A 25,098-nucleotide genomic window follows, 5' to 3' on the forward strand; every position below is an offset into this window, starting at 1 on the left:
TGTGTGTATACATTGAATTCCTGGTGGATTGTATTCCTAAGAATTTTCTAAATACATTTTTTCATCATCTTAAAAAAAAAAGAAAATCTTTTACTTCTTTCTTTCCAATTTGCTTGCACATTATTTGTTTTTATTGTCTGATTGTCTTGGTTATAGCAATCAGTACAATGTTGAGTTAGAAGGGTGAGAGCAAACATTCATGTCCCATGTCTGATCTTAGGGGAAATTTTACCAATAAGGATGCTCTTTGTTAGCTATGGTGTTGTTTTTGTTTTGTTTTGTTTTGTTTTGTTTTGTTTTGTTTGTTTTTAGTAGATGCCCTTTATCATGGTGAAGAAGTTTCCTTCTATTCCTACCACTTTGAGGTTTATTTTTTTAATCATGAAAGGGCTTTGAATTATGTAGAATGCTTTTTCTGAGTCTTATTTGGATAATCATATGGTTTATGTCCTTTATTCTATTAATATAGTATATTATATTGATTGATTTTTTTCATCTTGAACCAACCTTGCATTCCGGGGATAAATGCTACTTGGTGACAATGTATAATCCTTTTTACATGTTGCTGGGTTCAGTTGGTTAGCATTTTCTTGAGGATTTTTATCTATGTTCATAATAAACATTGGTCTGGAGTTTTCTTGTGATGACTTTGTCTTGTTGTAATATCAGTGTAATACGTACATGCTAGCATTAGTTGAGAAGTGATTCCTCCTCTTTTATATATTGGAAGAGTTTGGGAAAATTATTCAGCGTTAATTCTTCCATAAATATTTGGTAGAATTCACCAGTGAAGCCATCTGGACCTGGGCTTTTCTGCATGTTATGCTTTAAAATTACCAATTAAATCTCTTTACTTGTTATAGGTCTATTCTAACTTTTTAGTTCTTCTTGACCCATTTTTGGTAGTTTGTACCTTTGCAGAAATTTATCCTTTTCATCTATGGTATCTAATCTGTTGATATTGTAGTATTTCCTTATAATCTTTTTCATTTCTGTAAGGTTGATAAAAATGGTTTCTCTTTCATTCCTAAATCTAGTAATTTGGGTCTCCCCTCTCTCTCTTTCTCTCTTTCTCTCTCTCTGTCTAGCTAAAGGTTTTGTTGACCTTTTCTATTCTGTTCTTTTATTTATTTCTATTCTTATCTTTTTTTACTTCTATATGCTTGCTTTTAGTTTTCCTTCTTTTTTCTAGGTTCTTAGGGTGGAAGTTTAGGTTATTGATTTGAAATCTTTCTTAGTATACACATTTAGACATATAAAGCTATAATTTTCCTCTATGCATTGCCTTAGCTGCATTGCATAAGCTTTGGTATGTTAAGCTTTTAATTTCAGTCATCTCAAAGAAATCTCTTTGTGATTTCTTCTCTGTGTTAAGTTTTTGTGGATTCCCCAAACTTCTTTCTGATTTTTAATTTAATTCCATGGTGGTGGTAGAACATATTTTGTATGATTTTGAACGTTTTAAATCTACTGAGACTTGTTTTGTGGTGTAACACATAGTCTTTCCTAGAGAATATTCCATGTGCACTTGAGAATAATGCATTTTGTTGTTGAGTGGAGTGTTCTATAGAGGTCTAGTGGGTCTCATTGGCTTATTCTGGTGTTTAAGTCTTTTATTTTTCTTTTATCATTCACTTTTATGGTATATTGCTCAATCTATTACTGAAAATGGGCTACTAAAGCTTCCAATTATTGTTAAATGGTCTATTTCTTCTTTTAACTATGCCAGTCTTTACCATTTAAAACAAGACATTTTAAATTGTATAATGTACAACTCTGGAAATATTCATGTTGGGAAAATAAGTAAAGTTCTGCACCATACAATGGCCTATGGGACTAACATAAGGTCTAGAGACTCCTCTTCCAGGTTCTTCTTCCTGCCCTGCTTGCCTGCAGTCAAGTAATTTGCCTGTGTCAAATTACTACTAATGCAGAATGCGGAAGTAACAGAAGATAAATTGTCCCCCATGCTTGTGCTCAGGACTCAGATCTCTGGAGAAGGACCTCCTCTGAGCCCGCTGGTGTAAAATAAAACTCTGATCCATCAAGATCATCGAGTGCCGCTTGGTTTTTCCACCAGTGATCTAGCCTGGTTCCATAACAATGTGTTTAGGAACTGTGTTGTTTGGTGCTTAATATGTTTATAATTGTTATGTTTCCTTGATGGATTAATCCTTTTATCATCAGAACATAACCTCTTTGTCTCTGGTAATATTTTATTGTAAAGTCTATTTTGTCTGAATTAGCACAGACACTCTAGTTCCCTTTCAATTACTTAATCTAGGTCTATCTATTTTCAGCCTTTTCCCTTCAACCTATTTGTGTCTTTGACCATATAAGTGTATCTGTTGTAAAGAGCATATATTTGGATCATGTTTTTAAATCCATTCTTCCAATATCTGCTTTTTTTATTGGATTGTTTATACTGAGAAGGTCAGAATTACATCTTCCAATTTTCATTTGTTTTCTATACGCCTTATGCTTCTTTTTCCTCTCAATTCACCCGTTATTTCCTTCTTTTGTTTTAAACAGATATTTCTAGTGTGCCCTTTTAGTTCCCCTATTGTTTCTTTTACTATATATTTTCAGTTATTTTCTTAAAGTTTCTTGAGGATCACAAATAACGTCTTAATTTATAATCATCTACATGTACTTAATACTAACTTAATTTCAATATTATATAAAGTCTTTGTTCCTATATAGCTCTATTCCTCCCCTCTCCTCTTTGTGTTATTATTGTTAAAGAAAATTACATCTTTATATGTTATAAGTGCATATTCTTTGGAATCTAGAAAGCCACATTCACGTGCAGGACTGTGTGCATGCCCAGAAAATAACTCTGAAAGTCCTAATCTTTCACCCTTGCTGATAAAGAGGATCTGCATAAGCAGGGAGTGAAGGCTAAGTAGAGCGAGCTTTCTCTAGCTTCCAGCTGGAACACTGGAAAAAATACCACAGCATGCAGACCGAACCCTCAGTAGAGGATGATTCCAAGCAATATGTGAAAGCTTTTCAAAGCCTTCTAAGGACGTCTGTTCCCCAGCTGTTGCTTTTAATGTTTTTGTTTATCCTCTTCTTTGTTATTGCCACTTCAGGCAGCCGTAATGTTAACTTACCACTGTTCGGGGAGAAGTCTGTTTGTAGTGAGTAAGCTCAGAGTCAGATGAAACAAAGACAATGCTTGCAAATAGGGTTTCCAGGGAACTGCCAGACAGGTCAACAATGACAATATTTTGTGGTGGGACTTTTGGGGAGCTCTAAGTCTAGTCTTCCTCTTTCAGTGGATACTGGCATGCTGGTTTTCATTGCTATCATGAATGTGAGGGTGTTGACTTTCAAGGCTACCATGAAGCTAGGGGAGGGGAGGGGAATATGGCAAGTGAAATCACCAGGAATCTTGCCGTACTTCCTGAGAATGAGTCTTTGTCTTTCTTTGTTTTTCTGATTGTTGTAATCCTTTGGTTAATTTTCAGCGTTCTGAAAAAGTTGATTTTGACAATATTTTCAGTTTTCTAGTTGTTTTTATGGAGTAGTGTACTTTTGGAGGTCCTTACTCCACCATTCTGGAAGTGTCTCATACTGACTATACGAACTGTTATACCTGCTTCTTCTTTGATGCTTTGGTTAATCTTTTTGTGCTGCTAAGGAACAATGGTGGACAATACCAAGCTCTACCTCTCTTTTTATACATTACCCACAATCCAGCCTCGCTTATCATCTGTCCATTGTCCTAATGCTGGTGAGTGAGGAAGTGATGACCAACCCATGGGTGGGGGGGGGGGGTGGTGCAGAAGGCACGCCATCTTTCAGTTCTATACAACTGGAGAACTATAATAGGTGTTGGTAAATTTATTTGGAGTTTTGTTGTTGTTGTTTTTTTTTTTCTTTTTTTCCATTGGGAACTAAGGTCTGTGTATTTCTCAATCAGGAGTGATTGGCCTTCCAATCCTTTCTCGGGCTGTGTTTTGGGAGATTGAGCAAACCTGGGAGGAACAAGTGACTACATAATAGTGGCAGACACTCAATGTCTCTAAGTTGGATCTCTTTTCTGTTTGGGTCTCTTCCTCCAGTGCCAACTGTCATTGGTTCTAAAATTCCTTTGCCCTCATAGCTGTAACCATTAGAGTTTGGGACTATGATAAAAACAAAAGGCGAGAGCTGGCCTTATCACAGAATCTTAGGGGATTCTCATGACCTCTGGTAGCACACATGGTACTAGATTGTGGATGCTGCCAATCTGCCGAAAAAAATGGACATTCTGAATGTTGTAGAAGAAAAATTGCGCCCCTTAGCCAACTGCAACACTTTACAGTCACGTCTCACTTTCAGCACCTGCCTTGCCCCATAACAGTCTACACTGGAAGAAGAGGGAGAGAAAGGTGGGCGTGGGGGGAGAATGAACTGGCCTTCAGCAGCTTCCACAGTAACAAATGAGCTCTATGTCCGTCATCTTCAGGCTTTGAGCTGTCAGCATCCGGTGACATTGTGTCTGACATCCTGGCACTTGTGTCTCTTCTCCAGCAAGCAGAATGATAAGGGCAAATCCTTCTAAGGCTAAAGGGACTGCAGGCTGACACTGGGTGGTTGTGATTAATAGGGAAATGTAGGGAGGTACAGGAGCTGCTAACAATGTTCCTCCCTGACCCTTCAAGAACAAACTGCCCTCCTAGGACCGCACAGGCCTTATGCTCCCCGCCCCCCATCCTGTCAGGACATTAGGTAGAGTGAAAGCGGGCTGGAGATGGGAAGGACGGGAGACTATGAATGAGGTCAGAGGTCGCAGGAGGTGAAGCCGGTCGGGTAGGCACAGGAGAGACCACATGAGGGTGCCTGCCACCTACCACATAAAAGATCCCCAACAACTACATTCTGGTTTTAAACCTTGATCCAAAAATGCCAAAGCATTGTAAGACAAGCGGGACATTTGTTGTTGTTGTTGTTGTTTGTTTTGTTTTTGTTTCTTTCTGCAATGGATTGTCAGAAGAAGGTGAACAAGTAAAAAAGAGATTGAGAAATGTGTTCTAAGAACATGAGACAAAAGGAACATCAGCCGTACATGGCAGGCATGTTCACCGCCCCAGAGCAGTGGGTTCGCTTAGTTGAATGGACGCTTGTCTCTGGCACCCCTCATTTACCCACAGACCCACCTGATACATTCCCTGTGGTTTTGCGATAATAGACGTCCCGTCCCCAAAGGTGGCACAGCAGCTACTGTCCTCGCAGTTGGTGATGACAGTGGCATAGTGTGCGTTTTCGATCCGCATGCACTTCACCTGCCTGGTGACCGTTTGAGGGCTTTCGGCTGCAAGCAAGTGCAAGGTAAGCAGATGTGACAGGATGCACACATTGGGAAACACGCCCACTTGCTGGGTTTGTTCCTGTCTCCTGGCCCCTGGTCTAGCGGTGGGGATGGGTGCTGAGGACTCACACCACAGGGCTGGTGTGTGGTCCACTCACTGTCAATGCAGAGTCGTTCTTCCAGAACAACTCTTCCTACTTAATTTAGTGTGCTATTTTGTTCTACTATGTTTATTTTGAGAAATTGAAAACACCCAGAGGAGCATAAATTATAATTTAATTTTTCATATACTCACCAATCAAAAGGTACACTTGTTAGTGTTTTACCGTATTTGTTTCAACATTTTTCATATGTATACAAGAGAAAAATTACAGGTGAGTTGAAGTTCACTTTTCTCCTGGCCCCTGGGTTTACTCCTTTCTCTTGAAATCTATTTTTATCTTTTATATAAATATGTGTATCAAAAATAATGTATTATCTTTTGTGGGCTTTAAATATGCATAGATTATATATCACTGTATGTATCATTCTGCACCTACTTTTTTGTACTTAACATTGCTCTGAGAACTTCAGCCCTCTTGATATACAGGTGTGTGGCTATATATGTGTGGATATACTTCATTCCTTTTAACTACTGTATAGTATTCCTTTATAAGATTGTACTGCCTTCTATTTTCCTATTCTGCTGTTGATGGCCATTTATTTACCAGTATTTTGATATTGGACTTGGATTTGCAAGTAATGCCCTGAACACGTTTCCTTGGACAAGTGTGTAAGAGTGTAGTAAGAGGAAGAGAAGTGGAGTTAGTGCATCGTATGATAGACACATTAAATTGCCCTCTCCGGTGGCTCTTCTAATGTTCCCTCTAACTAGTGGGGTAGGAAGGTTGTTCTTTTCCCATTCACTTGCCAATTTTGTCACACTTAATTTGGCGACATTTAATGAAGCATTTAATGCACTGAACAAATAAACTCTGGAATTAAAGAAAAGGGAGTCAGAGAATAATTTGACTTTAAAAATCTTAAGAGGCGCCTGGGTGGCTCAGTTGGTGAAGCATCCGACTTTGGCTCAGGTCATGATCTTGCAGTTTGTGAGTTTGAGCCCCCGCTTGTTTTTCTCTCACACCATCTCTCTGATGAGAGGCATGTTCAGAACTGAAGAAGGACCTGAGGCCACCTGTATGCAGATCAGATTCCTTAAGGATTAATGGAAACAGGTGTGAGCGCTGATGTCCAGGGCAATTGAGTCATGATTATTTACTTTTGATTGCCACCAATCTAGACCAATCTAGGTTTTAGTGGTGAAAATAGAAAAAGGTGCTGTTACTATCTACAGCCAGCTAGGGCTTTTATCACTCCCGTGTCTGTTGAGGGTAAAGATTGTAACAACAGGACCTAAGAGGCTCTGCTCTTGACTGCGCACGCACTCTTTGGTTGACAGAGTTCTTCAAAAAAATATTTTTCTTGTGTGTGTTAATAAGAGCAGTGAGGCTCCTCCTTGTCTTATTCTAAAGACATCAAATATTTGGGCCACCTGGGTGACTCAGTGGGCTGGGTGACCAACTGCTGATTTCGACTCGGGTCATGATCCTAGGGTCATGGGATTGAGCCCCATGTTGGGCTCTGTGCTGAGCATGGAGCCTGCTTGGGATTCTCTCTCCCTCTGCCCCACTCATGCTCTCTCTCTTTCTCTCGCTCTCTCTCAAAATAAAAAAGCAAAAGCAAAGGAAAACTTACTTATTTCTTGATCATCCGGAGGAGTAATACAGTCTTCATAAACTTGATAAAAGGTTGTGATTCTGGTACCATCAGCATGATCCACTATCCGAGTACCATCTTTCTTTTCCACAATGATCACTCTGTCTTCTCGAGTTATCATGACCTGAACACACAAAGGCAGAGCATGATCATTTGGTCAGGCAGGTTAATCCCAAGTGTGTTTATTTTTATGCCTCATTGGATATCATCAAAATCCTGGTTATCTGTTTATAAGCTAAAGTTTTATCTCATCTACTTGGACAAAGCTTTACAACAATTCCTAGGAGGCGGGCAATGCTATCCCCATTTTGTAGATGATGGAAGTTAGGCTTGGAGAAGTTAAGAAATTTGCTCGAGGTCACTCAGCAAATGTCAGGGCTGGTGTCGACTAAGGCTGTTTGACTTGAACAGTGATGCTCCTTCCATTGTCATGTATTTGTGAATGAAAAGTTAGTATCAGGACTGGCCTGGCCGAGTTCTGTCTGGGAACATGACCCCAGGTTCTGCCTCCTTGAAAATTATAGGTTTAAAGTAAGCATGGCCTGCTGAGGCTGCCTTCCCTATGCCAATGTTGGCCTAATGTCATCAGAACAGAAGATGAATCATGCTCTTAACCACCATGTTCTGCAGAAGTATTCCTCATTGTACATACTGGTTGAGAGTTCCAAGGATAAGAACCTAAAATAATGAATAGTGTACATTTCTTTCTCATAGTGATTTCTGCCTACTATAAAGAGATAAGAAGGCAATTATCACCTGCTTCCAACAGCCCCAGACATTTGAGTCAAAAAACAGCTGATAAACCCACTCTCACACCCATCTGGACTCTTTGGTGAAATATTGTGGCCCTTACAGTTAGGACAGTACAAGTTAGAAAACACTCAATGGTTGAATTATATATTATAGAATTTGCAATTATTGCCAATTGAACACCATGATTGAAATATGTATTATATAAATTGCTATTATTGCCAATTGGACACCATCTGTGAAAGGAAGGGGAAGGAAGCATGAACGGGCAGAGGCAGAAGCTGAGCTGTGGCACAGACCCGACAAAGCCTCAGTCAACTGGCAGGAGCTCGGGAGCCAGTATCCCCTGCCCCAGTGTCCCAAGTCTGGTAGCAGGAGCCAGATTGGCATACCCCTGCCTCACTCAGTCACTGCACACAGTTACCTTGGAACCATATGAGTCAGGCAAAGCAACTCTCTGCAACTGAGGCAGATGCAGAAAGACCTGAGAGCTGCCCAAGTGGAATCCAACACTTCCTGGATATACTCTTGACCACATTACTTAACTTGCGGAGGCCCAATTTCCTCATCAGTGTCATATAATATTCATTGGTGCAAAGACTGAACGAGATAGTGTACACAAAATCCCAAATCCCTAACAGAAATCCCGGTACACAGAAGGTGCTACTGTTCATCCCAGAAGTTTCGATTTCTTATCATGAATCAAACCATTATTTTCTGTACCACTCATTTGTCACTTATTCTTAGGCCACAAATAAAATCTTTTGTACAGTTGCTTTGGAGTGTTGCTAAATTCTTGAATTATTTAATGTGAGTATCTCCTTAAATATACCATACATACTTTGCAGTCAAGGATCACGAGCAAATTCTACCATTCATTGCAGCTGCACACAAAGAAGTAGGAACCAAACACAGCCCCTCAACTTCTAGAAGATAAGACATACACACAAATACATTCAACATAAAGAAACACGTGACACAATCTTCTAAGTGTTAAATGTGGTACATTCATGATCTGTTTCTCATTTCAAAAATTATTATTTCATGGCACGTTACGTTAGTCAAATAAACCACCCAGTGTTTTTGTGTTTGCGAAGATGGGTCCGTGTATTCATCCATCCACCTAGTTACCAGTTACAGAAAACTAATTATTTGCCAGGCACTCTTCTATGTGTTTCAGAGCTCTAATGACTTATAAAAATTTGCAACATACAATAGTTTGCCATACCGTTCCACTGACAGGATCTGTGGCCTTAAAGAATAATAATGGGGTCATGTCTGCGATTCTTTCCAGTCCTCTGGTGCCAATCCGATTTCCTTCAGGTGTGGTTGTAAACCAGGTGCCTACATGAACGTCTACAGGAGTTACTGCTTGAACCGTCTCTGGATGAGGTTCATGGCTTTCATTCTTATGTGCCATTGATGACTGATTTTTGTGACTTTTTCCTGTAGAAGTTCAAGTAAAATCAAACACAATGTAACTATAATATCAATTACATAAATTACTAAGTTTTAACACACTGTAAACTACCTCAGACACTGTGGCATAGAAATTCTATGTAGTATTCATAAGTTATATTATTTTTCAAGTGGAAAAATATATCAAGTTATGCACTTGAACCTTGGCTGGATTCCCACCACCTCTCCCCAAATAGACACATGCATATACAGCTCACCCTCTATGGCACAATCCCTATTTGGTCAACTGCTGTATACCTTTGAGTATTGCTTATAGCTCCCTGGATTCCAGATTTGGGGCTCTGTACCCTGGTTTTTAAAGCCTACCTTTGCTCCCTACCTTTGACTCCTTCTTTTGACTTACTTAACTCTAGCATTATATGAGATTTTTAACTCTTCATTCCCCTGATTTTGTCATTTTGTTAGTCACAGATAGGAGACAGCTTTCTTCAGCCCTGGATCTGGAGAACTTTACCAACCAGGCATATATCCTTGGCCTCTCACTAGGGGAGAGGATTTGTAGAGTTCGACTACTCCATTGATAATCATCTGATGCATATCTCATCCCTATCCCTCCCTACAATGATCTATTTGGAAGACAGTAATGAAAAAGCCCTCAAGGAACTCTGAATAATGCCTCAATGCCTTTTTCAGGATAGATTTGATCCATTGGTATAAATAATAATAAGTGATCTGTAGATGAAATTTGCCCATTTTATCAAACCTCAATGATGAAGTGAATTCAGACCCAGAAGCAAATTACAGGAAAAGATAGTAAAGGATTGTTAACTCTTGGAAGATTCCTCAGAGCCAGAGTATGAAATGTGCATCAGAGCATCGATCCTGGACTAATATGCAGACTCAGCTAATGGGAAGACCCAAATAAGACAGATACCATTGCCCTAGGATTTAATTTGGACTTACTTCTATTTCCAGAGCATTAAAAGAGCACTGAAAGATAGACCTGTAGAAATTATTTCGAATGAATCTCAGAGAGTCAAAGCGATAGAAATAATAAAAGAGAGGTAAAAATCTCTAATACATGCTTAATTAGAATTCTAAAAGAAGAGAAAAAAAGGAACAGAAACAATATTTGAGGAGGTAACTATTGAGAACTTTCCAGAATCAATGAAAGATATTAACCCAGAGATTTAAGAACCTCAATGTATACTAACTGGATAAGTAAAAAGAAATCCACACCCAGCTAAACTGTATTGAAATTATAATAAAGAAAGAAAATATATTCAAGGCAGTTAGATTATCTTCACAGCAATAGCAATTAGACTGACAGCCAATTTTTTGACATCATCACTGGAAGCAAGAAGAGTATAGAGAATTTTTGTGAATATACTGAGAGAAAACATCTGTCAATCCAGAATTCTGTACCCAGTGAAATTATCATCCAAGGATGAAGACAACATAAACACATTTTTTGGGAAGCTATCTGTTATATGATAAATGGATTAGAAGCTCCGGTAAAAAGACAAAAATTATCAAACTGAATTTTAAAAATATTACCCTATAAGTTGCTCACAAGAGATACACTTAAACATAAACCACAGAAAGTAAAATAAAATATGAAAAAGTTACACTGTAAAGGGATTAATAGCTGGTGTGTCTATAATAATATAATAATATAACATAATAAGATAAGCAAAATACAATTTTGCCCTCATAGAATAGACATTAGGGCAAAAAAGAATCCTAGAACAAAAAACCACTGCATACTGATAAAATGTTAAATTCACCACAAAGATATTATAATTTTTAAATTTATAAGTATCTAAAACCATATCCTCAAAGTATATAAAGAAAAATTGGACAGAACTATTCAAAAGATGTAATAATTTCAGAAATAAAGAAGTAAAGATTAAATTATAAGGAGTATAGCACTGAGTAGACTATTCTACCCTTATTTAAACATACTTCTGCTGAAACAAATTGTTACAGCAGATTAAAAATACCTGTGAAGTTATACAATACTGGTTGGTAAATTTGACCTGTAGAGCGAATATGGTTTGCTGTATGTTTTTGTATAGTCTGTGAAGTAACACTTCTTTTGACGTTTCTATATAATTAACAAATCAAAAGAATAATAATATCTTGTGATACGTGAAAATTAAATGAAATTCAAATTTTAGTGTTCATAAGTAAGTTTTATATAAATACAATACAGCATGCTCATTTGATTATGTATTGTCTATGGCTACTTTCGTGTAATAAGGGCAGAGTTGAGTAGTTGTGACAGAGATAATACAGCTCACAAGGTCTAAGTCAAATATTTACTATCTTGTCCTTTGCAGAGAAGTTTGCTGAACTTGAAAATGGACCAGACAACACAACCAACAGGTTTGATCTAATAGACATAAAGAGAACACTATACTCAATAACTACAGGATACATGCCCTTCCAATCAACACAGACTTTTTACAACACTTGCCCATATATGAGGCTATACATCATGTTTTGACAAATTTCAAAAGATTAGCTAAAAATCAATTATTAAAAAAACCTAGAAACACTTCATAGTTTTGGAAATTTAAAAACATTATGGGTCAAAAAGGAGGTCATTATGGAAATTAGAAAATATTTAGAGCTAAAAATAAAGAAAATACTAAAGAGTATTTCTTGTGAGATGGGAGAAGTACTTCTGGAATGGCAAGAAAGGACCTTCAAAAAACCATTCTTCCATCAAAACAGTGAGAGCGCTGGGAGAAAATAATCAAAGTCAACTCTTTCAGAACTCTGGATATAAACCAAAGAATTGCAACCATCCAAGAAACAATTCAAGAAAACAGTTGAATCTCAGTAAGAATAACTGCTTTGTGTTGTTATAACTTGTCCAATTCTCACCCTCCATCCGCACCCACCCCCACCCCCCTCCATGCCCTCCACCCCATCTCCAGCTCTGCAGTAACCTTGAAAAACAGTAGCCTTGGAGTTATAGTAGCTGTGACAATCTGGCAGCCACTGGAGAGGGCAGATAGGCCTGCAATTCTCTCTAAAAGCCCCATTCCCAAAGACTTGTCATTGTTTGACTTCTCTGAAAACTCCCTGAAAATCCTCACCCTGACCTGGGTCAGAATTCGCTCATTATAAACCACCTTTTCCTGGGGCTCCTGCTGAAACAGTCAGTGGCGATTGTTCACAGCGTGGCTGTCTAAGGCAGCAGTAACAGTTGGGGCAAAAAAGAGGCTGACCTAAAAACTTAAAAGGAAAAGCTAGAGAATGAGATGACCAAAGGGACTTTGAAAAACTCTGTCATTTTCCTAGGAATCTAGAAGGCCACATGTACATGCAGGATTGTACTCACGTCCAAGAAACACCTGAGAAACACGGGCTGAGTTTGAGGCTAAGGCTAGGGTCTAAACTGCGAGAGCGATGAAGGAATGCCCCAGTAAGTACACACATCCCCTTGGCAAAGGCTGGGAGACTTGTTGGTTTGAGGCATGTAAGGGAACCCCTGCCTAATCACTACCTGACCACTGGGCTAACAGAGCAGAAACTTCAGTAGCTACACAGGACAAAGGAAAGAGATTCGCAAGAAGAAGTTCAGTAGTCACTAAACAAACAGCAATAACAGCAACAACAACAAACACTGGGGGTTAGGATCTTATTTCCAGAGTTGCTGCAAAACAAAAAAAGGGTAGAATAAGAAAGGTCAGCAAGATTTTAAGATACTAGCTCAAAATACAAACAAAAAAATCAGTTATATTGGTATACACCATCAACAAACAATCCAAAAATAAAGAAAACAATTCCATTTATAATAGGATCAAGAAGAATAAGACACTTGGGAAAAATTTAACAAAACAATCGTAATAATTGTACACCGAAAACTATAAGACAGTATGGATTGCAATTAAAGAAGTTCTAAATAAGTGGAAAGATATCCCAAGTTCATGAATTAGGGACAATATTGTTACGATGTCAATACTCTCAGAATTTAGCTACATGTTCAGTGGAATCTCTATAAAAATCCCAGCTGCCTCTTTTGTAGAAATTGACAATCTGTCCCCAAAATTCATAGCAAAATGCAAGGACCCAGAGTAGTCCAAACAACATTAAAAAAGTAAAACGAACATGGATGACTCCCACTTCCCAGTTTCAAACTTATAAAGCTGTAGTAATCAGGACAGTGAGATGTTGGCATAAGGACAAACATATTTATCAGTGGAGCAGAAGTAAGAGTCCAAAAATAAACCTTACCATTGATGGTTAATTGATTCTTTTTTTTTTTTAATTCTTTTTTTTTGACGTTTATTTATTTTTGAGACAGAGAGAGAGCATGAACGGGGGAGGGGCAGAGAGAAAGGGAGACACAGAATCGGAAACAGGCTCCAGGCTCTGAGCCATCAGCCCAGAGCCCGACGCGGGGCTCGAACACACGGACTGCGAGATCGTGACCTGAGCTGAAGTCAGACGCTTAACCGACTGAGCCACCCAGGCGCCCCGATGGTTAATTGATTCTTGACTGAGGTGCCAACCAATTCAAAGGGGGAAATAATTGTTTTTTAGTAAACTCGAAAAAATGAATCTGGACCCCTATCTCTTGTATAAAAAATTATATAAAGAGGCACCTGGGCAGCTCAGTTGGTTGAATGTCTGACTTCGGCTCAGGTCATGATCTCATGGTTCATGGGTTCGAGCCCCACATTGGGCTCTGTGCTGACAGCTCAGAGCCTAGAGCCTGCTTCAGATTCTGTGTCTCCCTCCCTCTCTGCTCCTCCCTACATGTGTGCACGTGCTCTCTCTCTCTCTCAAAAGTAAATAAATATTTTTTAAAAGTTCTATAAAAATGGATTTAAAAACCCCAAATGCAAGTACTAAAAATATAAAACTCTTAGAAGAAAATATAAGAATAAATCTTTGTGACTTTGGATTATTCACTGATTTCTTAGATATAATAACAAAACCACAAGCAACCAGAGGGGGGAAAAAAACAGATACATTGGACTTCGGCAAAACGGACACCATGAAAAGACATCATGAAGAATGTAGAAAAAGAGCACAAAGAATGGGAGAAAATATTCACAAATCATGTATCTGATAAGGAAGTTGTATCCAAAATATACAAAGTATACTTACAACTCAATAATAAGAGGATGGATAACTTTTAAAAAATTGGGGAAAGGATTTGAATAGACATTTCTCCAAAGAAGGTAAAAAATGGCCACTAAGCACATGAAAAAGTGTTCAACATGCTGGTGAAAAATAAAATAATGCAGCTGCTTTGGAAAACAGTTTATCAGGTGCTCAAAACGAGAAACATAGAGTTATTATTCCAGCAATTCCACTCCTGGTTTATGTACTCAAGAAAAATGAAAATATATGTCCACACAAAAACTTGTACAGAAATGTTTGCATCAGCTTTATTTGTTTGTTTTCTTTTTTTTTTTTTTTTTTTTTAATTTTTTTCCACGTTTTTATTTATTTTTGGGACAGAGAGAGACAGAGCATGAACGGGGGAGGGGCAGAGAGAGAGGGAGACACAGAATCGGAAACAGGCTCCAGGCTCTGAGCCATCAGCCCAGAGCCTGACGCGGGGCTCGAACTCACGGACCGCGAGATCGTGACCTGGCTGAAGTCGGACGTTTAACCGACTGCGCCACCCAGGCGCCCCTGCATCAGCTTTATTTGTAATTTCCTGAAAGTGGAAATGACCTATATGTCCATCATTGATGAATGTGTAAACAAAGTGTGGTATATCCATACAAGAGAATATTCTTCGGCTATAAAAATGAGGTACTGACACAAGTTACAACATGGATGACCCTTGAAAATATTACACTAGATAAAAAGAAAGCAGTCACAAAAGGTCTTATATTGTATGCTTCTGTTTATATGAAATGTCCAGAATGTGTAAATCCATAGAAACAGAAAGTAGATTAGTGGTTCCAAGGTCCTGGGTGGAGGGGAAAAGAGAGTGTTGGCTCATGGGTACTGTTTTTGGGAGAGGGTGAGGAGAAAGATGAATAAATAGAGCACAGGGTTTTTGTTTTTTCCCACAGAGAGTAAAATTATTCTGTATGATATTGTAGTGGTAGGATTCACTACATTACGCATTTGTCAAAACTCTTAGAACTGTACATATCAAAGACTGAACCCTAATGCAAACTATGGACTTCAGTTAATAATAATGTATCAATATTGGTTCATCAATTGTAAGACATGTGTTTATAAATTTTTTTAATGTTTATTCATTTTTTTTGAAAGATAGAGACAGAGCACAAGCAGGGGTGGGGCGGAGAGAGAAGGGGATCCAGAATCTGCCGCAGGCTCCAGGTCCTGAGCTGTCAGCACAGAGCCCAGTGTGGGGCTTGAACTCATGAACCGCGAGATCAAGACCTGAGCTGAAGTCAGACACTCAACTGACTGAGCCACCCAGGCGCCCCATGACATGTGTTTAAAATAGGGAAAACAGTGAGCCAGATAGAGAGGAAGCACGGAGGAATTCTCTACTTTCTGCACATTTTTTCTGCAAACCTAAAATTGCTCTTAAAAACAAAGTCTAGTGGGGCCCCTGGGTGGCTCAGTCGGTTGAGCGACTGACTTTGGCTCAGGTCATGAACTCACAGTTTGTGAGTTCAAGCCCCGCGTTGTGCTCTGTGCTTCAGATTCTGTGTCTCCCTCTCTCTCTCCTCCTCCCCTTGCTCATGCTCTGTCTCTCTCTCTCTCTCAAAACTAAATAAATATTTTTAAAAAACTTTTAAAAAAGTCTAGAGGCACCTGGGTGGCTCAGTCAGTTGAGTGTTGGACTCTTGACTTTGGCTCAGGTCACGATCTCACAGTTGTAGATCTAGCTCGGCATTGGGCTCTGTGCTGAAGTGTGGAGCCTGCTTAAGATTCTCTCTCTCCCTGTGCCCCTCTCCTGCCCATGCACTCTCTCACTCACTCTCTCTCTCTCTCTCTCTCTTTCTCAAAAGGAAAAAGTCTATTTGTTTTTCGTCTTGTTTTTGTTTTTAAAGTGAATGCATCACCTCGGACGGGAGGGCTTTGAAGAAATCTGGAGCATACCATGCTGGAGGTGGAAACTCTTTGGAACCCTGTGGGGTGCTAAGGAAAGTGGCCACCCTTACATGAAGTCCTCTCCTATCAGAAAAGGAAGGAGCCTTTGAGCTGGGGAGTTTGAAAGCTATGAGGATGCTTTCATTCACTTCAACCAAGGACCTTTTGCTACTACCAAAGGAAAGTCTATTTCACTAAATTTTGAGTAACCAAAAAAGGAAATCAATTTGCCTCTTGGTCGTTGGTTACTGTGGAGGGGTGTGTGCGTGAAACTGACAAAGAAGATTAAATCCTGGTCTCAGACCATTTAAGTCAAATGAGAGATTGAGAAAAATTTGCAACGAAGGTGCCCAGATCCAAATCCCAGCTCTCCCACTTATTGGCTGAGAGTCCTCAAGGCAGTTATTTAACCTCTCTGTGTCTCAATTTCGTCATCTGTAAAGTGGGATTATTAAAATATATATCACACAGGGTTGCTATGAGGATTCACTGATTTAATACTTTAAAGTATTCAGAATTGTGCCTGGTACACAAACACACATGTCCTACATCTAAAGATCTCTTACAAATAAATATGTAAATAATGAACCTCCCAAAGGTAAACAAGAAAATATGTGAATAGAAAAATTCATAAAGAAAAAAATTATTAAATGTTCAACCTCACCAGTAATAAAGAAATGCAAATTAACACAATAATAAGATTATTAATTATCTATCAAATGGAATAAGATTAAGAGAATGAGGAAATCCAGCATCGGCAAGGGTATGAGGAAGGAAATATTTTCGTACAACACAGGAGGTAGGGGTGTAAATCGAGAATACCTCTGAGGAGAGCAATTTCATAATTTAGACTATGGCAGACACTGTTGATTGCTTACTCAACTGTTACCCGACTTCTTTTTTCCCTACAGGTAGTGTGCATCTCCTGAGAAAAAGGCCAGAAACGTCAAATGCTTGTTTTTCCAGCTTGGGTCCCTGGCCAGGTCTAGTCAGTGAGATATAAGGGAAGGTCTTCTGGTGGGGAAAGGCGGTGGAATCCAGAAATGTTTTCCTCCCTGATAGAGAGACAACCTTGAAAGTTCTTGTGTCCACTCTCTTCGCGTTTTGCTTTGAGGGTTACTACATGAGGACCTGGGGCCTTTGCAGCTTTGAGGAAAGTCAAGAGAACCAAAGAGATGCCTACTTAGAACCTTGACATTGCCGATCTGGTCAACTAACCCTAAAACACTAGCCCAGCACTAGACCTAATGTGGAAGTGTATATAATGGCATAGGAAAATGTTCGTTATTTACTACTATGAGAAGGAAGCAGTTCATGACAGTGTGTAATGCTGTGATTCCAATTAAAGTTTATACATATGTATATGCGTCTATGAGTATAGATGAATATATTCATAGAAAAGATGAGCAGTAAAAGAATAACAATAATGAACACTTATGGAGCATATGAAGGCTTATTAAATCCATTATAAACTGAAAGGCTTCAATTATCACCTTTCTTTGTGATGACAATCTCAGATGGTACAATTTCTGATTTATGCTGAGAAGCCGTGTCCATAAAGTCGCCGCTGTGAGGGCTTGTTGGCATTTCACCAGGAGGACAAACAGAACCTGAATCAGGACTACTGCTCACGGCACCATCGGCAAAGAGAATCTGAAGGAAAAGCGAAATCCTTACGTTCTCAGACGCAAGCAAGAGGCTGGTTAACATTTAATGCTGTGTCAAACTGACATAAGTTAAAATAAATCCAAAGGAAAAACGCTCTTTGCAGACCTCCAGACTCAGCAACACAAACATAATATAGGGGGATAGATTGGGAGCGCAGAGAGAATAGCTTACTATCCAGCAAAATAATATTATTTAATGTTTTCCATTTACCCTCTATTTTGTTTCCTGTCTTTTTATTTCTTGTCTTTTATTGGATTAACTTGAGTTTTTATTTTCTCCATTAAAACAAACTTTTAATGTTTATTTATTTTAGAGAGAGATAGAGCATGAGCCGAGGGGCGGAGAGAAGGAGACACAGAATCCGAGGCAGGCTTCAGGCTCCGAGCTGTTAGCATAGAGCTTGCTGCAGGGCTTGAACTCACGAACCGTGAGATCATGACCTGAGCCAAAGTTGAACACTTAACCGACTGAGCCATCCAGGAACCCCTATTTTCTCTATTCTTTATCCTTCCCCTATGTCATTGGAAAATTATGCACTCTGTTGCAACTTACATAATGACTACGTTTAAAACTTTGTCACATATTTATTTTTTTTATTATTTTTTAAAATTTATTTTTATTTTTATTTTTTTAATTTTTTTTTTCAACGTTTATTTATTTTTGGGACAGAGAGAGACAGAGCATGAACGGGGGAGGGGCAGAGAGAGAGGGAGACACAGAATCGGAAACAGGCTCCAGGCTCTGAGCCATCAGCCCAGAGCCCGACGCGGGGCTCGAACTCACGGACCGCGAGATCGTGACCTGGCTGAAGTTGGACACTTAACCGACTGCGCCACCCAGGCGCCCCAAAACTTTGTCACATATTTAAATGTTTAGTGTCTGTCGATATCTATCTAGTAGATATGGTGTCTACAGGTACTACAGATACATCTGTCTGGACCAATCTGTATCGCTTACCAATGTGACAAGAACCACCACCAGCTGCTGCTCATGAGAAATCTAACGTCCATCCCGTCCATTCTGTACTAGGTAACTGGTTTCCTTTAGGAAGCTTTCGGGATTGTCTATCTGCGCAGTCCCAAAACTGCACTACAACATATCTAGATGATCTCTTAAAGATTATTAGTATCAATCCTGATCGACTCTTGTTTAATCCAAAGTATTTTTTTTTTTTCGTTCTGGGAAAATTCCCTATGTTGTTTCCTCCTTTATTTTCCTTCTTCACTCCCACCATTTTCTTCTTCTGGAGATTGTATTTTCAGATCCCTTTTCCATGTCTCTTAACTTTTCTCTCCCTCACAATCCACTCCCCCACCCCCCCAATTTTCACAATTATTTTTCTTGTTTTTTTCTCCTTTTAAACTTTTATTTATTTTGTATTTTTAAAGTTTATTTATGTTGAGAGAGAGAGAGAGACAGAGAGAGCATGCATGAGCAGAGGAGGGTCAGAGAGAGAGGGAGAGAGAGAGAATCCCAAGCAGGTTCCACACTGTCAGTGCGGAGCCTGACACGGGGCTTGGACTCAATAACCATGAGATCATGACCTGAGCCAAAATCAAGAGTGGGTCACTTAACTGACTGAGCCACCCAGGAACCCCTCTTAAATTTTTAATTGAAGTATACTGACATACACTATTATCTGACTTTCAGGTGTACAACATAGTGATTTGATACACAATTGCCATTTTTAGTATCTAAAAACTCTCGATTTTTTTTCCCCAGCAACTGTTCTTTTTTTATTGTTATTTTATAGATTGTTAGCCTCTCAAGTCTCTGTCTATATTACTTCTACTCACTTCCAAGTTTTTGTTTAACTATGCTTCTTTTTAGGTGCTCTGTCTTTAATTTTTTATTATTCTGTAATTTACTTTCATGCAGTTGGTTTTTCTGTAAGGTTGATGACTCTTGGGTGCACAGTCATATTTCTGTTTGAGGATCCCTGTTCACTTCTTGGTGGCGTAGCCTCTGGTCGCTGGGAAGGAATGGAGCAGGACACACATCTCCTGGGTATTTTGATGTCTGGTTGCCACCCTCCAGGTAGTAGTGAGTCACCTGGGACACTAACTCGATTTTCTGAGTGCAGCTCTCCATCTGTGAAATGTCTGTGTTAAAACTTCTGAGTTTGAATTTTGCTGCAGGCTTTTCACTGTACATGTTTTAAACTTTCTTATGTTTCTCCGTCAGTCTGATCTCACCTGACTTGCATTTTCTAGAAATTCTCACAAAATTTTCATCCACTGATGAAACATCTTGTTGTTTTCCAGTACAGTTGTGAATGCACTATTCAAAAGTATTTTTTTTATTATTATTTTAAGGTGCCTTGAGAGGCAGAGGAGGCGAACACTGTGTTTAATCCTCAGCCTTGGGTCATATATAGAATAAGCTTATTTATAATAAGGATACAAATAGTCTTATTGGCAGACTATTCTATTCTATTCTACTGTTCTATTCTCAATTTTCCATCTCCGGTGTCACTCCATTTTCAAGTGGGTTGTCCCTCTTACCTACCACAGCACTACTCCTGCCCCATATAGCTTGTTTGTATTTTACTTTGCAGCAGGAAGGAGAATTATTTATCTAACATTCTCTTACCTGTGTGGATCCATCCAACATGTACTTGACAACAGTGCCTTGCCTGGTGATAACTCTTGATGCCTCCTGTTCCACTGGCGGCATCACCGTCTTATAGTACTCATAGTGCTTCACCTTCTGGGGGTAGCTCTGCCGGACCATGATGTCCCAAGTGGGTTCCTCATCCATAACATTCCCATCTGAAAAAAAAGCAAGCCTTAATGTGAACTGGGCAATGCTGTGTGGCCGGTGTTTTATCTTTTTGCTTAATTGTTTTCATTCTTCTGTCTACAGCTGAGTAATAGGGCACTTTCCATGTCATGACCCATGGCGCAGAGCACTGGTTCTCTTCTACCTTTGCTATGGTCAAATGTAGTAAAGAAGGTCGTCTATAGGTACTCAATAGGTACCTTCTCTATGTACAACCCATTCTTTCTCATGAGTTCTAGGATACCTCTGGCAAAATTAGGAAGGAAGCAGAGCTTTGCTGTCTTAGAGGTTCCCTTTTCTCCCTGTTGGCACTCTTCTCTTGCCCTTGACTAAGCTCTTGCCCCTGGGTGCTCAATGCTCTCCTGGTGACCCCTGGCTGCCTGGAGCCTCAGGGGGAGTCGCTCACTTCAGGCTTGCCCTTCCAAAATATTTCATCATTTTTCAGAGTTAACATCATCCCCTCATCTGTAACCAAATCCAGATTTTTCTCAGCATTCTACTCTAAGCTGGAAATCAAGGAGAAAAGCACCTGGTAATTTCCTTCAAAAGAAAATATTAACGAGAATTCAGTTTTTGCTAACCGAATATTTTCCTCTTCTCAATTTGTAAAGTGGTTTATCAACATGTAATGATGGCATTTCAAGGACTGTATCAGGCTCATAGAAAAATATTTTGAAATGAGGGCCCTTTGTGACACCCTCTAAGTCACAGAAGTATTACTAACAATAAACTAATAAGCACTTACTTGGATGTTTTTATATGTTAAATGCTTTGTATATGTATTTTATTCAGCTCATCCCAGCAAACTTTTAAGGGAGACACCCACTTTCCAGGGTTTTGAAGAAATGGAGGCTGGAAAGGCTTATAGCTTCTCCAAGGTCACACAGTTAAGTGGCAGGCCTAGGAGTTGAATGGGTCTCTAGGCTTAACTGTTTTCTCATGTTGTAAAAACAACTGCTGCTACCATGACCCAAAATAAACAAAAACCACCCAAAACCTAACACTGGATTAGTATGCTCCAAATTAGAAAGTATTTTCTCATTTAATACTCATAATAACCCTGTTTAGTATATGATACTATCTTATAAATGAAGAAATTCAGGTGGAGAGGGGTTATGACTTGTCCAAGGTCACCCAAGAAAGCTCTTTCTTCATATACCGCATGACCTTCCCTCCTTCTGTGCAAGGCTGACCCTAATGAAAACATTGCTCCTTTGGTATTTATGTTGTAATTATGGGGGCGCCTGGGTGGCGCAGTCGGTTAAGCGTCCGACTTCAGCCAGGTCACGATCTCGCGGTCCGTGAGTTCGAGCCCCGCGTCGGGCTCTGGGCTGATGGCTCAGAGCCTGGAGCCTGTTTCCGATTTTGCGTCTCCCTCTCTCTCTGCCCCTCCCCCGTTCATGCTCTGTCTCTCTCTGTCCCAAAAATAAATAAACGTTGTTGTAATTATGTTCAGACTTGAATTAGGATATTCATAATATATGGAAGATTTTTAAAAGATTACATGTTCCAAGCAGAGTTATTATTAACCACATTGTCTACCATGATATAAGGATGAAAATATCAGGCTAGATAATGAAACTAATAAAAAAAGGTGGAAAGCTGGAATTTGATAATAGGATCAAGTGAACAAGCAGACAAATATGTTCTTATCTAGAAATATCCCTCTTAGTACACTCATAACATCTTTGACTTTGACTCTGGAAGACCCTTCATGGTCATCACACAGTCATCTCATCATGGAAAACCTGGACCACTAGGAATCCTGGGAAATCGATTCCAAGAATCATGGTCTATTTTTAATAATTGATAAAGCCTAATGAAAAACAAGATTGAGACAAATCAGATCAACTGCAACATTTAGTTTCTTTTCATTTGGGTGGCAAGTAAATATGACATTGAATTATTTTTCAATAGGCATACTCTTTTTCTTTGATAGATATACTTTTCCAATATGGTGTACATAAGGAAATTATAATAAAGAGAATATTTGGTTGTGAAAAAAGATCAAGACCCACTGATACAATACAACATTTATAGATGAAGAAACATGGTCTAGAGACAGTAAGTAACTGAAAGGGCCATATAGTCAGAACTCAAGTCCCAGGCCCATGTTTGCTTTGCTGCTTCTGTTAATTCTATCGCAATAGTGGGTCTCCATTTAAGTGATATGCAAATTCAGTCACCAACGTGGATGCCCCAATTAGGGTAATTAAAGAAATCCTACTTGTACTTATTGTGACTAAGGTCACTCACCTCCTAAGTGGCAGAGATAAAAGTCCATTCTTGGTCCAGTGATGGAAAAGCCAGTGCTCTTAACAGCTATTGTGGGCCCTGTCTTCCTGCCTCTACAAAGGGATGCAGGTATATTAATTTGCTGGTCTGATCAAAACAAAGGACAGTGAGCACAAAGGAGGGAGAGGCAAGTGCAGGTTGAATGCTTGAAGGAAATCAGTCTTGTTCTCAAGTATCAGCATATGATTTTATAATGTCTGTTATTTCTGTATGGCCTCTAGGCTTTGCCATCACTGGACTTTTATCTCTGCCACTTAGGAGTTGAGTGACCTTAGGCAAATTGATGAACCTCCCGAAGCCTCAATTTATTTTGTAAAATGGAATTACTAGGACTTAGCTTAAAATGGTTGTATTTTTAAAAAATGTTTATTTATTTATTTTGAGAGAGAGAGAGAGAGAACATGAGCAGGGGAGGGCCAGAGAGAAGCCCAAGCAGGCTCCTGGCCAACAGTGCAGAGCCCAATGCGGGGCTTGATATCATGAACCATGAGATCATCATCTGAGCCAAAATCAAGAGTTGGATGTTCAACCGACTGAACCACCCAGGCGCCCCTATAATAGTTGTATTTTTTCATGTATACTAAATACTTAGTGCCAAGCTAACAGTAAATGCTCAGAAAATGAGGGTTATAATTATTAGCCTATTGTTCATTATTAACAAGTATATTTAATTAGTAGGAAAATACACACTTTCAATGGTGATTTAATTGTTTTCTATATTTTTTTGCTCCACTCCCTCCTTGCTCTACACCAGCTAACACTCACCTGTAGACTCTTGCCCAATGAAGGTCACTAGGAGCCCATTGGGGCAAGACACATTTAGGTTTTGGAAAGTGGGAACATAAAGAGTCTCTTGTAAAACAGGTTCTGGTTCCACTTCTTCCTGTAAATAATTTAACATGCGAATAAGTGTTATTTTCTAAATGAGCTATTGATTTATTACGACTAAGCATGGACTTGCTGAGTGCTTAACATATGACTTGCCCATGACTAGTGGGCCCTGTGATGGAACCTATAAAATGCATGAGACTCTACCTTTGTGCAACTTATATTCTATATTGTAGAATGGTACATAGACATGTGAAACAATTAAATTATAGTACCAAATGGTTGGCACATCTCTCCTCAAAAAATGAAGATATCAAAGTTAATGAGAATAGTTAGGAAAGGATCATGGAGGAGTTGGGCCTTGAAGTAGGCCTTGAATGATATTTCTGTTTGCAAGTGTGGGTGTAAAGGCTGACCACATCCCCACTACCCACTTTGTGTATTTTTTAAAGTTTGGGTGTTAGAGATGTTATGCTGTTAGGATATGTGTCCTTATTTTTCTCTAATAAGCAGGCATTACTTTTGTAGTAAGTAAAAACAATTTAAAAATGGCATAAAAAGATTATTTATAAACTGATGAAGTTTGGGTGTGTCTAGGGAAAAATCCTAATTAATTTTATGCCAACTATGCCTGAATACCTGGTTGGTTAATTGCATTCCAGAATCAAAGTTATTTGGTTGCTTCCAACCAACCCCTCATGATAATAATTTCAGTTTTTCCAGTTGGCTTTCTTTCCAGTTAGCCACTACAGTCATTCCAACCGATCCCTTGTTTCTGGATCTTTAGTTTATTCTAATTAGTCTTCTACTGTTGATCATTTAAATTGCTCTGCCTTTGTTACTAACAAATAATAAAATCTGAAAAGTTAGCTAAAAATCAATTAAAAACACAATCAAATTGAGAGGAAAGAAATTATGAAATTCTGTAAAATGAACAATACTGCTTAAAGACATGAACCTTGCCATGACAAATCTACCATTACACAAAAAACCAGTAATTATCTCCCATCCTTCCATTAGCGTCACTTTTTAAAAATTTTAGGAGAGCTGACTGGTTTGCTACCAAATTGCTTTCAGTCAAATTAATGAATTATTCAGGGCTATTCTGATCAAACACCATGCAATTTTCATTTAGCAAGGGTCAAGTGTCCTAGCTTGAGAAAAGTCATCTTGCAGTAAAGCTAAATAAATATGGTACAGAGAAGCTAATTAGCATACAAACCCCATAACTTTTAGAGGGCCGAGGTCTGAAA

General features: G+C 39.0%; 1 protein-coding gene across 3 annotated transcripts in view; it reads right to left on the minus strand.

Moving 5' to 3' along the window:
* SPAG17 (sperm associated antigen 17) overlaps nucleotides 1-25,098 on the minus strand; it is a 239,686-nt gene that overhangs the window by 66,544 nt on the left and 148,044 nt on the right. For all 3 annotated transcript variants that reach the window (XM_045478817.1, XM_045478815.1, XM_045478816.1), the window contains exons 26-31: nucleotides 23,783-23,900; nucleotides 20,534-20,712; nucleotides 17,767-17,926; nucleotides 9,036-9,253; nucleotides 7,037-7,181; nucleotides 5,148-5,302 (exon numbers count right to left, since the gene is read on the minus strand). In XM_045478817.1, coding sequence (XP_045334773.1) covers nucleotides 5,148-5,302; nucleotides 7,037-7,181; nucleotides 9,036-9,253; nucleotides 17,767-17,926; nucleotides 20,534-20,712; nucleotides 23,783-23,900 — 975 coding nt within the window. The remainder of the gene's footprint in view (nucleotides 1-5,147; nucleotides 5,303-7,036; nucleotides 7,182-9,035; nucleotides 9,254-17,766; nucleotides 17,927-20,533; nucleotides 20,713-23,782; nucleotides 23,901-25,098) is intronic.

Source organism: Leopardus geoffroyi, chromosome C1 (genome assembly GCF_018350155.1).
Source record: "Leopardus geoffroyi isolate Oge1 chromosome C1, O.geoffroyi_Oge1_pat1.0, whole genome shotgun sequence".
NCBI classification, from domain to species: domain Eukaryota; kingdom Metazoa; phylum Chordata; class Mammalia; order Carnivora; family Felidae; genus Leopardus; species Leopardus geoffroyi.